The 16,544-nt window shown below is 36.8% G+C and overlaps 1 protein-coding gene across 7 annotated transcripts in view; it reads right to left on the bottom strand.

The window, feature by feature from the left end:
* The window catches only part of BRD10 (bromodomain containing 10), a 141,960-nt gene that overhangs the window by 94,879 nt on the left and 30,537 nt on the right, over positions 1-16,544 (bottom strand). For all 7 annotated transcript variants that reach the window (XR_008504531.2, XM_063649541.1, XM_063649542.1 and 4 more), the window contains one exon: positions 1,864-3,281. Coding sequence is in view for 6 of the 7 variants with exons in the window: in XM_063649541.1 (XP_063505611.1) it covers positions 1,864-3,281 (1,418 nt within the window). In the remaining variant the exon portion in view is untranslated. The remainder of the gene's footprint in view (positions 1-1,863; positions 3,282-16,544) is intronic.

Genomic DNA, 16,544 nt, shown 5'->3' with positions numbered 1-16,544 from the left:
CTCAACTAAGGCTTAGAGTACTTGCTGAATACAATTTATAAATTTGCCTTCCAAGTGTTTCTATTCATTTTTCTAGACCTGGATACAAAACTCCTCCTCCCAATTTTCTCTCTAATCTACAGCAGTGTCTATTTTATAAACCACTTTATTACCTTTGAGCACATGAATAGTAGTGTAATAAACAATAAAGGGTTCTGGGTTACAATTATATTAATAATATACTATATACGTGAGTTGGGAAGTAGTTCTAATTTTAAAATATTATTTAATATTTTAGAGACTAACATTTCCTTTTTTTTTTTTTTTTTTTGAGACGGAGTCTTGCTCTGTTGACCAGGCTGGAGTGCAGTGGCATGATCTTTGCTCACTGTAACCTCTGCCTCCCGGGTTGAAGCAATTCTCCTGCCTTAGCCTCCCGAGTAGCTGGGACTATAGGCGCATGCCACCATGCCCAGCTAATTTTTGTATTTCTATTAGAGACAGGGTTTCACCATATTGGCCAGGCTGGTCTCCAACTCCTGACCTCATGATCTGCCCCCCTCGGCCTCCCAAAATGCTGGGATTACAGGTGTGAGCCACTGTGCCCGGCTTAGAGACTAACATTTCAAAGTGAACTTGCCAAATTCATCAAACTGAATTTATAAAGAACAAATGGATCGCTTATAAAATTTACAAGGCTTATTTCTAAAAGTAACTTTTAAACATTGTGGTTTTTCACCACCTGGATCAATGTGGACCATTTTGAAATTTTCAGTCCATTAAATTAAGCCTGTTTTTGGTAATATATTTTATACTACTTTATCAATGATACATTATATACATGTTTTAAAACACATTCAACTGTATTTAATGATTTAAATAACTAAAACATAATACCAATTATATTAGCTAAAAGATTAATTCCCTTATTTTCCAATTCATTACCAAATTTTTGCCAAATCTTACTTTTGCTACTGAAGAAAGAAATAAAAAACCGAAATCCACAAACGATGATGATGAAGAACCACCAGATTTTAATGTTAATTCCACTTTTTTTTTCCAATCAAGCAACTTCTTATTAGGGTTAATAAAGCTGATCATCTGCTTTTATCTCACTTATCTGCTTGATAAATGAGACATAAACTGATTTAAAAGACAGACAACAAGTAAAGCAAAAGCATCTAAGAAATTCAAAAACAGAGCAATCAGCTACTGAAGACTTCATAGAATTTTTTGTTGTTTAAATAGGCTGGTGACAAATATATAGGGCATTTAAATTTGGTGAAAGACAAATTTACAAATCCTTTTACAGAAATATGCTTCATGTCTTATTAATTGATGTAATTTTCTTATATTCCACATATTTTCTTGATATAAAAATATATACTGAAAACAGAGTTCTGAAAAATACATGATGTGGGAAAAAAACAGACCCAGGAAGATAATCTGACTACCCTTGGTTTAAGTAGCTAGTTGCTATGAACTTTAGTCCTGGGAATGTTACTTCCTGAAATCAGTGCTTTTCCTACTACACTGTACTGCCCTTAGCCTGGAAAAACAACAACAACAACAACAAAACACATTTCATAAGCAATGGGAAAGAAATTGGTCCAGAGAGAGGTAAAAATATAATGTCCAAACATGTTCAACTGAAAATTAAAATCAAACATACTGCATCAGTACTTTTTTTGTTGTAAGTATATAAAATGTCATCTGCTCTGGCTTTTTAACACATGGAATATAAAATAAAATTTGACCCTCAAATATACACGCATGCATACAATGTGCATTTTAGTCTCTCAATCAAAGCATCCATGATGCATAATTGAAAAAACAATTTGAATTATACTTAAATATAACTCCCATCCATTTGTGTTAGCTTACCAGATTTGTGCTTCTTGTGTTTTGCTTTTTTTTTGATGATCAATAACTTATTCTGGATCTCAGGTTTGTAAGACTTGAATGCAAGAGAATGAAGACCTTCACGCTTTCTCTGTAAGTTTTCATTCAAAACATCTTTCAATTTCTTTTTTTTCTTTTTCTTCTTTTTTGCCCTCATTTTAGTTAGTTTGAGTTTCTTGTGGCTCTGTAGTGACTGCTCTAATAGAATATCCCTTACAACTTTGTGGCAGTTAATTTCTGGATGATCACTGTGACTTCCATTTACATGTATTTGGCAAGATTTTAGAGTATTTTCTTTTAATGGACTGGGTTCAATCTTTATTCTGGAAGCTTCACCATATTTTTCCTGATTTTCTATAAACCTTATTTCACCTGGACTGAGAGGCTCTCCAAAGCCAGTAACTTCCCCTGGACTCCCTGGTTTCTCTAAATTTTCTTTACAACAATCAGTTTTTTTAATTTCACAAGGCCTGCGAATTCTAATTTCATAGTTGGATTTTACTTCCATTTCAACAGAGATGTCATGATTATCCAAGATCATTTTAGCAGGACAGCAAACTGGATCAAAATTATTTTCCTGCTCTTTCTTGAAGGAAGAGGGCAGGCTGTCTCTACTACATCTATGTTCTCCATTACTTGTACTAACATAGTCACACTTCAATTTCTCCAATTTAATCCGAGGTACTCTTTGTATTTTAATGGGTGGAACTGGAAATTCTGGGGCCTGAAAGGGTCTCTGTTTATAAATCCGTACATCTGCACCACAGAACTGTGGAAAATGTACATAAGCATTCTCCAAATAATCATAACCAAGAATAACTTCCCTGCATTCATGGATAGGCTGTCCAAGTACAGCATCTTGAACTTCCTTTTGTGTTTCATACACAAAGTCACAAAGACCCTTAAGTAGCCATACTTTTTGGTAAAAAGGTAGTTCGTGAAAAGGTTTTTCTTCCAATGGATTAACTTCTCCAAGGACTTTAAAAAACTGAGGACACAACCCCAGTTTTTCAGCACAGTTATCAGGATTTTCAGTCTGCCCTACAGCAGTGTACCACTGTTGTACTTTCTGCCTCAGCGCTGCTTCCCAGGTCCTATAAGGCAAAGTAGGTCTTCGATGTAAGGTAGGTCTGCGATGGGGAGGACTTAATAGAGAAGTCATTATTTTCGATAGAAAAGCATTACACTGAGGCATCAGAAGACAACGTTCCAATTCGTAAAAGACTATTTCTGGCAAATTTAGAATTTGTTGGGCTAAACAAAGGAAATGCCCAATAGCTGGAATTTCCCACATGGTCTCCATACAAGTTGGAGCTGCTTGAGCTAGAAGTTTTCTTTCCCATTCTTCTATTTCCTTTTGACTAGCTTCTTCCGCTTCTTTTCTTTCCTGCTCCCGAAGCCTAAAGAAATTTAACAAATTATACTATTATTATTTAGAGGGTACCATAAAATGATAAATTTTAAGTATATTTATCTTTAGTCAAAAAGGCAATCAACTGTCCTAGTTTTATTTATTTATTTATTTGAGACAGAGTATCGCTCTGTCCCCCAGGCTGGAGTGCAGTGGTGCAATCTCAGCTCACTGCAACCTCTGTCTCGCGGGTTCAAGCAATTCTCCTGCCTCAGCCTCCCAAGTAGCAAGGATTACAGGCCCCTGCCACCACACCCAGCTAACATTTTGTATTTTTTAGTAGAGATGGGGTTTCACCATGTTGGCCAGGCTGGTCTCAAACTCCTGACCTCAGGTGATCCGCCTGCCTCAGCCTCCCAAAGTGTTGAGATTACAGGCATCAGCTACCGTGCCCAGCCTCTCCTAGTTTTAAATATCAGTAAAAAGTGTCTCATAAAAGTACCATTTTGCTTTTTTCAGATGAAGAAATACACATATCACTTCAATCTGAATTTGATGGAGGATTGCTGACATAATTATCCTCAAGGTAAATTCTTCAATTTATAATGTATTATCAACTTCATTTATTAAATGAAAGCACAGTAGAATCTGATTATAATAATTTCTAGAATATGACTTCATATAAGAGCTGTAAAGATATTTATATCTTTGACCCCATAATTCCATTCCTAGAAAGTTATACTAAGAAAATAATTCAACAGAAGCAAAAAGTTATGTACTTACCAATGTTAACTGGAGTTTTATCATATAAGAAAAACAAAACTATGAAAAAATTGTTTTAAAATTGGGAAATAAACTGGAAATATTATGTAGCCTTAAAAATTATTAATACCATGTATAAATACAGAAAATGTCAGAATACAACATAGTACTTAATAGTCATAATGAAAATAAGTATATATTGAGCAGGGAGGTGACAGTATTGCAGAAGTAAATAATTTCTAGGTTAATGGGAATATGAGTGCTTTTTTCCCCCTTAAGATTTTCTTTATTAGCACTACTATAAAAACTTAATTAAAAAAATGAAATTAGATGCAAAGATAGGCATTTAAGTCTTCATGACCTTAGATTAGGCAATGGTTTCTTAGATCTGACACCTAAAAAATAAGCAACAAGAGAAAAATAGATAAACTGGGTATCATCAAAACTAGAAAACTTTGTGCTTTTAAAAGACATCATCAAGAAAGTAAAGACAACTCACAGAATGGGAGGATGCTTTTGTAAATTATACACTTAATAGGAGACTTGTATATAGAATATATAACGAATACTTACAACTCAATAATGAAAGGACAAATAGCCCAGTTAAAAAATGGACGGGCTGGGTGCAGTGGCTCACGCCTGTAATCCCAGCATTTTGGGAGGCTTAGGCGGGTGGATCATCTGAGGTCAGGAATTTTGAGACCAGCCTGGCCAACATGGTGAAACCCCTTCTCTTCTAAAAACACAAAAATTAGCTGGGCATGGTGGCACATGCCTATAATCCCAGCTACAAGGGAGGCTGAGGCAGGAGAATCGCTTGAACCTGGGAGGCAGCGGTTACAGTGAGCCGAGATTGCCCCATTGTACTCCAGCCTGGGCAACAAGAGCTAAGCTCCGTCTCAAAAAAAAAAGAGAGAAAGAAACTTGAATAGATATTTCTTTAAAGATGTGAACAACAAAAGCACATGAAAAGATGCTCAGCCTCATTATCAATTAGATAAATGCAAATCAAAACCAGAATGAAGATACTACTCCAAACCTACTTGGATGGTTATCACACAAAAGACAGTAACAAGTTTTGGTGAAAAAGTGAAGAAACTAGAAACCTCATACACTGTAGGTAGTATAATTGCTTTTGAAAACATTACTATGTGATCTAGCAATTCTACTCCTAGGTATATACCCAAGAGAAATAAAAACACTTGTCCACATGAAAGCTTGTATATAAATGTTCTTAAGAAGTATTATTTACAAGAGCCAAAAATGGGAACAAATCAATGGCTGACACTGGCTATTTTTCTATAAATCAGATTGCAATCCAGTAAGATAAATACATAAATAGTAAGAACACTACTTTGGCAAATATCACAACTTGCTCTTTTATAGAACAGCCTACTTTTATATTTTTGGTTGAAATGTCATACTATTACTGTCATTAGTGATTTGGTATTTATATATATTACATTTGAGTACCTAAAAATATTAAATATTCTTAATAAAATTCAACTTTTTTCAAATGTGTTTAGAGTTTTATGGAGTTTTATTTTTTACTGAATGAGGATGGTAGTGGGCAGGCAGAATTTGGCTTCCTCTGTACAGAGCTAGGACTCCAAAAGCACACACACTCAGTAGAGGGGCATACTAGAAAAAAGTCCCTTCTCTTCCCCTCATCCTCAACTAGAGAACTGCAAGAAAATTTTTTTGTCTTCACGATAGGAGTGGTGAGGGGAAAAAAAAATCTTAAGAATTTGTAACTATTAGCTGACTCATATGGATTTATTGCCGAAATTCACATTTCCTGAGTACTCAGAAAAACATCACACTAAGAAATGAGCTTAATGTGGTTTCATGCCAATATTGCTGTCAGGTACATGAACAACAACAACAAAATCAAATCTCTAAGGGAATGCACCTTAAGTCTAGACTTTAAGGAACTCCTACTACTATAGTGATAAGAAATGAGTTCATAGTCAAAGATAAAACACAAACGGAATTAAGATACTAGGAGGGATAGGAAGAAAGAATCTGGCCCCGAGATAATAGATGTAAGAATTATAGGACACAAGGAATACAATGTTCAGTGAAAAGAAACTGAAAACATGAGCAAAGAGAAGGAGATTATAAAAAATGACAAAGCAGTTTTGAATATGAATTAAAAAGAACTTCTAGAAATGAAAAATACAGAAATTAAAATAAAAACAGACTTACAGCTAACTCCTTGATATAGTTTGGATATTTGCACCCTCCAATTCTCATGCTGAAATTTGATTTCCAATGCTGAAAGCGCAGCCTAGTTACAGGTGTTTGAGTTATGGGGGTAGATCCCTCATGAATAGCTTGGTGCCATTCTCACTGCAGTGAGTCAGTTCTCACTCTACTAGTTGTCACAAGAACTAATTGTTAAAATGGGCCTGGCACTTTCCTCCTCTCTCTTGTTCCCTTTCTCACCACGTGATATGTTAGCTCCCCTTCACCTTTTGCTAGGAGTAGAAGCAGTCTGAGGCGTTCTCCTGATGCAGATGCTGGCCCCATGCTTCCTGTACAATCTACAGAACCATGAGCCAAATAACCCTCTTTTCTTTATAAATTACTTAGCCTCAGGTATTCCTTCACAGCAATGCAAAATGGACTAAGACACTCTTCAACAGTAATAACAGAAGCCAGCACACAATGGAGTATCTTTAATATACTCAGAAAAGAAGTGCCAACAGAAATTGCCATTCAGAGTAAAAATATCTCTCAAAAATATAGACAAAAAGATATTTTCAGACCAAAAAAATGTGATATTTGTGACTAAAAAACACAATCTAAAGGAAATTCTAAAGAATGTGCTTCCAGTGGAAGAACAGTGATCCCTAACTAAAGCAAAAAGATAGAAAAAAAAAGTGATAATACATAGGTTAATTTACATAGATATGGCATAAATAATGATTAAAATGTTCTATGGAGTTTAAAAAGAAGACAAGATAGAATTCAAATACATGATAACAACAGCTGGGCCCTGTGGCTCGCGCCTGTAAGCCCAGCACTTTGCGAGGCTGAGGCAGGCAGATCATTTGAAGTCAGAAGTTTGAGACCAGCCTGGCCAACAAGGTGAAACCCTGTCTCTACTAGAAATACAAAAATCAGCTGGGCGTTGTGGTGCACGCCTGCAATCTCAGCTATTTAGGAGGCTGAGGCAGGAGAATCGCTTGAACCTGGGAGGCAGAGGCTGCAGTGAGCTGAGATCGCACCACTGCACTCCAACCTGGGTGACAGAGTGAGACTCCATCTTAAAAAATAATACTAATACTAATATAAAATAAAATACATTACAATAATAGCAAATAAACTGGGAGAAAAATGATTAAACTGAAAAGGAAGAGACAGACCAAAGAAGCACAAATCAGTATCTAACATACAACAAACTGATTGGGCTGGGTGTGGTGGCTCACACCTATAATCCCAGCATTTTGGGAGGCCGAGGTGGGAGGATAGCTTAAGCCCAGGACTTCAAGATCAGACTAGGCAACATGGTGAGATTTCATCTCTTAAAAAAAAAAAAAAAAAAAATGGGCCTGGTGTGGTGGCACAGGCCTGTGGTCCCAGCTATTCGGAAGGGCGAGGTGGGAAGATCACTTGAGCACAGGCGGTCAAGGTTGCAGTGAGCTGTGTTCATGCCATGGCACTCTAGCCTGGGCAACAGAGCAAGACTCTGTCTCAAAAAAACCAAAACAAAACAAAAGCAAGAGACAAAAAACAAATTGGAGCTTCAGAAAATAAGAATAGAGAGGTAGGAAGGTAATGGTGACGGTGATAGTTGAAGACATAATGGCTGAGAATTTTCCAGAACTAATGGGCACAAATCTTCATTTCAGGAAGCCCCAAAAAATAAATGAAGAAAGTAAGCCACATTTGGGCACATGATAAAACAATAATAAAATATCAAAGACATACACAAAAAAAATCTTACAAGATGCAGTAAAAAGGACAGATTACATATACAGGAATGACAGACTAAGAGATCTACTAATAGCAACAAAATAAACCAGAAACAACAGAACAGTATCTTTAAAATGCTGAATTAATATAACCGTCAAACTAGAACTGCATAACCAGCTAAACTATCATTCATAGACGAGAATAAGTTAAAGCCATTTTCAATTAGACTAAAATGAAAACTTCCATGTAGTGTCTTCTGCTTCCAACCAAAATGAAGTAATAAAGAATCAAATTTATACTTTCATTTGAACTAACAAAAAAAATCCTAATACATGAAATAATGGTTTTCAAGCAAAAGACAGTGATCCATGACACATTAGAAAGAGATGAGGTGAGCCCAAACATTGTTTCAGTTTATTGCCTTGAAAGAGTATCCAGATCATGATGCAAACAGACAGAGAGTACCCAGGCAAAGCCCAGCAGACTCCCTTATTGAGAAGGAGCCAAGAGTCCAGAGAGACCAAGGCAACTAGAGTCTGCAGGACATAGTACCTGCACAGTACCAATGAGTAGGGAGCTGCATAAAGAGAGAACTCTACAGATGTGCAAAGGATCTCCCTGGAGTATTCAGAGTACTGATCAGTACAGGGACAAACTTAGAAAATATTAGAGAACATAGTGCCTGTTCCCACTAGCCATGCTAGAAAACTAGACTCATAATTCATGGAATATTGGGTAGAATACTCAGGAAGGTCTTACCTTGGTAGTAGAGAATAATTAGACCTGGACTAGTGCTCAGGATCCAAGTAAAAAATCATAAAAGAGCCAGAAAAATAAAGCTGTTTCCAACTAACTTAACTGCATTCCAGGAAAAAGCTCAAGATTTATAGAGATCCAAAAATATCCAGCGCTACCAAGGTAAAATTTACAATGTTTGGCATTCAAACCAAGGCTACTAGGCATACAACAATGCAGAAAAATGACCCATGATGAGAAAAATCAATCAAAACTGACCCAGAAATGATATACATATTAGAATTAGCAATAAGGGCCGGGCGTGATGGCTCGCGCCTGTAATCCCAGCACTTTGGGAGGCTGAGGTGGGTGGATCACTTGACGTGAGGAGTTCGAGACCAACCTGATCAACATGGTGAAACCCTGTCTCTACTAAAAAAAAATACAAAATTAGCTGGGCATGGTGGTGCATGCCTGTAATCCCAACTACTTGGGAGGCTGAAGCAGGAGAATCGCTTGAAGCTGGGAGATGGAGGTTGCAGTGAGCCAAGATTGCACCATTGCACTCCAGCCTGGGCAACAAGAGTGAAACTCCATCTCAAAAAAAAAAAAAAAAAAAAAAGAGAATTAGCAATAAGGTCATTAAAGTAGTTATTGAAACTATATTATTCCGTTTGGTCAAAAACTTGAGTAGAGACATGAGAGATATAAAAAAGACCCAAACTACACTTTTGGAGATAAAAACTACAATGTCTGAGATGAAAATACACAGAATGCAACTTATGACAGATTAGACACGCAGAAGAAAAGATTAGTGAACTTGAAGACAGAGATAGAAACTGTCCAAACTGAAATATACAGAAAACATACTCCTATAGTATATACTTAGAAGAGAAGAGATGATTACCAAAAGAAGTTCTAAAATGTGAGAAGAATTGGGAACAAATTAACTGTTAATCATGGGTAAATATGAATAAAAAATAAATTATAAAAACAGTAATAATGTTTAGTTTAGGGGTTAAAAATGAGACAGAGCTAAATTATTAATCAACAATAATATATGAGATGGGCGAGGCAGAAGAGAACAAAATTAAGAAGAGGAATAGAGCTTCCCTATCAGTGGAAGTAGGTGTAAAAGAATTCCACAGATAAACAGCAATAGATAATGCCAAATGGAAAAATCAAGAAATAGCAACATAGCATTTATTTAGAAATGTGAACATGATTACCAGAAGAAATAGCTAAAAGTTAAAGATAGCTGATTCTGAGTCATGGGCTTGAAGTTCAGTTGGGTAAGACTGCTGCCTTTTAGTAGCCTTAAAGATACTCTGTGACTTTTAAACTAGAGAGAGTGTAAAATAAAATGAGTCTTAAATCAATTTTTCAAAGCTAAAAAAAAAAATGATTTAATCATGTTTATGTTAAATTTATAGATACTGTGTACTTTACCATGAAACTGAGTTTCTCTACACTTTATGTACTGAGAAGGGTAGAATATTTTTCTTCAATATACTGTTATTAACAACAGGCAAAGTTTTCAAGTTATTTCCCATAAAATTTAATTCAGAGTTTGTTTAAAAGTTTGTAATAGGATACTGTATCTTAGAATCAACCATCAGAAACTGGGTTTGTTTATTACTATTCTTGGAAGAGAAAACTGATTTTGGTTAATCTTGTCATAATTAATCCTGACTATGAGCTCACTATAAAATCACTTATTAGTTATAAAACATCTCAGACTGTTAAGTCTAGAAATTCTCCCTTTTTGGTTATACATACAAGTAAAATATAATGTTGTTTATGGCAGATTTCCATTTTCAAAATTAAATGTGACACTTTGTTTTTTTCCAAAGGAAATAAGATAAAGGAACTAGGAAGCACCAAATAGTAGAATAGATGTGAAGAGTCAACACCAAGTAGGGAAAGGACAGCAAAAAAAAAAAAAAAAAATCTGGGAATCCTGAAGGCAGTGCATACATGACTAACATCAATGAAATACATTTTGTTCTGATAGAGAAGAGTGTTACATGTTCTGTAGAAGTGAAAGAGTGACAACTAGTGCTTGGGGAAGAAAATGAAAGGGAAAGCTGGAGTAGATGAAAAAACTTTTACGGACTTGCTTTGCCTAAAGCAGTGAAAAGCAACTTTTGCCCAATATAAAGATTGGTGATAAGGTAATTTCACAAATTATTTACCTGCTGCGAATATTAAGGACATACAGAAGGGTGAAATAACTTCCCCCAGGTTTTCCTAGCAGGTCAGTATAAGAGACAGAAACACAGTTTGCCTGGTAGGCCAAAGTTAGCACCAACTGGCTTGCTCCTAGAAGAGGAAGAAAATTCATGACACAGTTGAAGTGTGATAATGCCATCTGTGTGCACTATCTGCAGTTAATCAAGGGCTGCTACTCACACTGCTGCTGTTCCTCATACACTGTACCTTTCAGGGGAGGATTATGGAATCTAGCCTCAGACTACGAATACTAAAGAGATGTGAGGAAGGACAAAAAAGTACATGGCTGGTATAGGCCAGCATAAGGCAGAATAGCCCTTTTCCTTTAGAAATACAACTATGGAGTCTCTTTCCTGATCCTCAGTAGTGTAGTAAATAGGGAATGGGAGCCTGCTGAAGATCCTTAGAGTTAATATATATAATCAGCCATTTTTTAAAAACTTTAACACTTACAGTTAAAAATTAAAAACAGTATCTTAAAAATGCTGAAGTGGCTGGGCGTGGTGGCTCACGCCTGTAATCCCAGCACTTTGGGAGTCCGAGGCGGGCAGATCACGAGGTCAGGAGATCGAGACCACAGTGAAACCCCGTCTCTACTAAAAATACAAAAAATTAGCTGGGTGTGGTGTGGCAGGTGCCTGTAGTCCCAGCTACTTGGGAGGCTGAGGCAGGAGAATGGTGTGAACCTGGGAGGCAGAGCTTGCAGTGAACCGAGATCGCGTCACTGCACTCCAGCCTGGGCAACAGAGTGAGACTCCCTCTCAAAAAAAGAAAAAAAAATGCTGAAGTACATCACATTTTGCTGGTAAGGCAGACAAAATGCCACCTTCCAGGATTATTCTCATTTAAAAAATTTATCCAAAAGTACAGTACTAAAGGCAGATAAAGCAGTGCATGTTTCTAAAACACTAGCTCAAAAAATTAAGCCTTCAGTGTTGGGAAAATATCAAGACTGCCCAAGGATAGTTGCAAAAATAACACTTGCTATTTTTAAAAAGAGGGTACATAAACAATACTGAATAAACAAGAAAATTGGTTCAATTTTTTTTTTTTTCTGGATCAGCTCTCATTTTTGATGTTGCTCCGTACTGGGCTGCGGCATGTTTGCCTGTTACTCTGTGAAACACTAATAGAAGCTGTGCCTAAGGTTATTTTAGCCATGCACGATTTGGCAAAAACACTAGGTTTCCAAAAGAAAATTAAGTTTTAAAGTATCCTAACTTTACTATTATAATTTTATAAACTTTTATTGAATGCTTACCATGTGTGACAACACAAAGAGGTGAGAAAACATGGACCTCACTCTCAAAGACATTACAATTTAGTAAAAAAAAAAAAGGAGCTTTAAGAAACAATACAATGTACACAAATTGATGGCATGAAAAAGGGAAGCAAGATATTTATTTATATTTTCTAAGATGAATAATACATAATACTATATTTTAGAAAAATTAACCATTCATATCAAGTCCATCAGTCAACCTTCTTATTTATCTGCCAACAACAGAATCTCCTCTGGCTAGCTGAAGCAGAAAAGGAATTTATTTAAGGATTAGTAGGGAGCTTATAGAAGGTCTGTTAAGAGTCAGAGAGCCAAATTTAGATGACAGAAAGCCAGAAAACAAGCCCAACCACACTTAGGAGGTTCTCCAGGAAAAACTACACGGTCAGCACTAGTTGGCACCTTTGATACCAAGAACCTGGAACAACCAGAAACTCCTACTACCACCTTTATCAAAAAATAAACCCTCTCACTCAAGATTGCTACCTGTTGTTGTTCCCATACAATATCAAGTAAGAAGTATATACTTGCTCATGTACCTCTACCTTACCTGTGAGGGGGTTTGAGAATATTAATTTTCTGGCATCTATCCTGGGAAGTTAAAACTTGTACTATAGGAAATTATAGTACAACTCCAAGACACATAATTGTCAGATTCACCAAAGTTGAAATGAAGGAAAAAATGTTAAGGGCAGCCAGAGAGAAAGGTCGGGTTACCATCAAAGGGAAGCCCATCAGACTAACAGCGGACCTCTTGGCAGAAACCCTACAAGCCAGAAGAGAGTGGGGGCCAATATTCAACATTCTTAAAGAAAAGAATTTTCAACCCAGAATTTCATATCCTGCCAAACTAAGCTTCATAAGTGAAGGAGAAATAAAATACTTTACAGACAAGCAAATGCTGAGAGATTTTGTCACCACCAGACCTGCCCTAAAAGAGCTCCTGAAGGAAGCGCTAAACATGGAAAGGCACAACCGGTACCAGCCACTGCAAAATCATACCGAAATGTAAAGACCATCGAGACTAGGAAGAGACTGCATCAACTAACGAGCAAAATAACCAGCTAACATCATAATGACAGGATCAAATTCACACATAACAATATTAACTTTAAATGTAAATGGACCAAATGCTCCAATTAAAAGACACAGACTGGCAAATTGGATAAAGACTCAAGACCCATCAGTGTGCTGTATTCAGGAAACCCATCTCACGTGCAGAGACACACATAGGCTCAAAATAAAAGGATGGAGGAATATCTACCAAGCAAACGGAAAACAAAAAAAGGCAGGGGTTGCAATCCTAGTCTCTGATAAAACAGACTTTAAACCAACAAAGATCAAAAGAGACAAAGAAGGCCATTACATAATGCTAAAGGGATTAATTCAACAAGAAGAGCTAACTATCCTAAATATATATGCACCCAATACAGGAGCACCCAGATTCATAAAGCAAGTCCTGAGTGACCTACAAAGAGACTTAGACTCCCACACATTAATAATGGGAGACTTTAACACCCCACTGTCAACATTAGACAGATCAACGAGACAGAAAGTCAACAAGGATACCCAGGAATTGAACTCAGCTCTGCACCAAGTGGACCTAATAGACATCTACAGAACTCTCCACCCCAAATCAACAGAATATACATTTTTTTTCAGCACCACACCACACCTATTCCAAAATTGACCATATACTTGGAAGTAAAGCTCTCCTCAATAAATGTAAAAGAACAGAAATTATAACAAACTATCTCTCAGATCACAGTGCAATCAAACTAGAACTCAGGATTAAGAATCTCACTCAAAACCGCACAACTACGTGGAAACTGAACAACCTGCTCCTGAATGACTACTGGGTACATAACGAAATGAAGGCAGAAATAAAGATGTTCTTTGAAACCAACGAGAACCAAGACACAACATACCAGAATCTCTGGGATGCATTCAAAGCAGTGTGTAGAGGGAAATTTATAGCACTAAATGCCCACAAGAGAAAGCAGGAAAGATCCAAAATTGACACCCTAACATCACAATTAAAAGAACTAGAAAAGCAAGAGCAAACACATTCAAAAGCTAGCAGAAGGCAAGAAATAACTAAAATCAGAGCAGAACTGAAGGAAATAGAGACACAAAAAACCCTTCAAAAAATTAATGAATCCAGGAGCTGGTTTTTTGAAAGGATCAACAAAATTGATAGACCACTAGCAAGATTAATAAAGAAAGAAAGAGAAGAATCAAATAGATGCAATAAAAAATGATAAAGGGGATATTACCACTGATCCCACAGAAACACAAACTACCATCAGAGAATATTACAAACACCTCTACGCAAATAAACTAGAAAATCTAGAAGAAATGGATAAATTCCTCAACACATACACCCTCCCAAGACTAAACCAGGAAGAAGTTGAATCTCTGAATAGACCAATAACAGGAGCTGAAATTGTGGCAATAATCAATAGCTTACCAACCAAAAAAAGTCCAGGACCAGATGGGTTCACAGCCGAATTCTACCAGAGGTACAAGGAGGAGCTGGTACCATTCCTTCTGAAACTACTCCAATCAATAGAAAAAGAGGGAATCCTCCCTAACTCATTTTATGAGGCCAGCATCATCCTGATACCAAAGCCTGGCAGAGACACAACAAAAAAAGAGAATTTTAGACCAATATCCTTGATGAACATTGATGCAAAAATCCTCAATAAAATACTGGCAAACAGAATCCAGCAGCACATCAAAAAGCTTATCCACCATGATCAAGTGGGCTTCATCCCTGGGATGCAAGGCTGGTTCAATATATGCAAATCAATAAATGTAATCCAGCATATAAACAGAACCAAAGACAAAAACCACATGATTATCTCAATAGATGCAGAAAAGACCTTTGAAAAAATTCAACAACCCTTCATGCTAAAAACTCTCAATAAATTAGGTATTGATGGGACGTATCTCAAAATAATTGGAAGCATTCCCTTTGAAAACTGGCACAAGACAGGGATGCCCTCTCTCACCACTTCTATTCAACATAGTGTTGGAAGTTCTGGCCAGGGCAATTAGGCAAGAGAAGGAAATCAAGGGTATTCAATTAGGAAAAGAGGAAGTCAAATTGTCCCTGTTTGCAGATGACATGATAGTATATCTAGAAAACCCCATTGTCTCAGCCCAAAATCTCCTTCAGCTGATAAGCAACTTCAGCAAAGTCTCAGGATACAAAATCAATGTACAAAAATCACAAGCATTCTTATACATCAATAACAGACAAACAGAGAGCCAAATCATGAGTGAACTCCCATTCACAATTGCTTCAAAGAGAATAAAATACCTAGGAATCCAACTTACAAGGGATGTCAAGGGCCTCTTCAAGGAGAACTACAAACCACTGCTCAAGGAAATAAAAGAGGATACAAACAAATGGAAGAACATTCCATGCTCATGGGTAGGAAGAATCAATATCATGAAAATGGCCATCCTTCCCAAGGTAATTTACAGATTCAATGCCATCCCCATCAAGTTACCAATGACTTTCTTCACAGAATTGGAAAAAACTACTTTCCAGTTCATATGGAACCAAAAAAGAGCCCGCATCGCCAAGTCAATCCTAAGCCAAAAGAACAAAGCTGGAGGCATCACACTACCTGACTTCAAACTATACTACAAGGCTACAGTAACCAAAACAGCATGGTACTGGTACCAAAACAGAGATGTAGATCAATGGAACAGAACAGAGCCCTCAGAAATAATGCCACATATCTACAACTATCTGATCTTTGACAAACTTGACAAAAACAAGAAATGGGGAAAGGATTCCCTATTTAATAAATGGTGCTGGGAAAACTGGCTAGCCATATGCAGAAAGCTGAAACTGGATCCCTTCCTTACACCTTATGCAAAAATCAATTCAAGATGGATTAAAGACTTAAATGTTAGACCTAAAACCATAAAAACCCTAGAAGAAAACCTAGGCATTACCATTCAGGACACAGGCATGGGCAAGGACTTCATGTCGAAAACACCAAAAGCAATGGCAACAAAAGCCAAAATTGACAAATGGGATCTAATTAAACTAAAGAGCTTCTGCACAGCAAAGGAAACTACCATCAGAGTGAACAGGCAACCTATAAAATGGGAGAAAATTTTCGCAACCTACTCATCTGACAAAGGGCTAATATCCAGAATCTACAATGAACTCAAACAAATTTACAAGAAAAAAACAAACAACCCCATCAAAAAGTGGGCGAAGGACATGAACAGACACTTCTCAAAAGAAGACATTTATGCAGCCAAAAAACACATGAAAAAATGCTCATCATCACTGGCCATCAGAGAAATGCAAATCAAAACCACAATGAGATACCATCTCACACCGGTTAGAATGGC

Source organism: Pongo pygmaeus, chromosome 13 (assembly GCF_028885625.2).
Source record: "Pongo pygmaeus isolate AG05252 chromosome 13, NHGRI_mPonPyg2-v2.0_pri, whole genome shotgun sequence".
NCBI lineage: Eukaryota > Metazoa > Chordata > Mammalia > Primates > Hominidae > Pongo > Pongo pygmaeus.
Note: the sequence above shows the minus strand (reverse complement) of the source record. Positions and strands in the feature narration are given on the sequence as shown.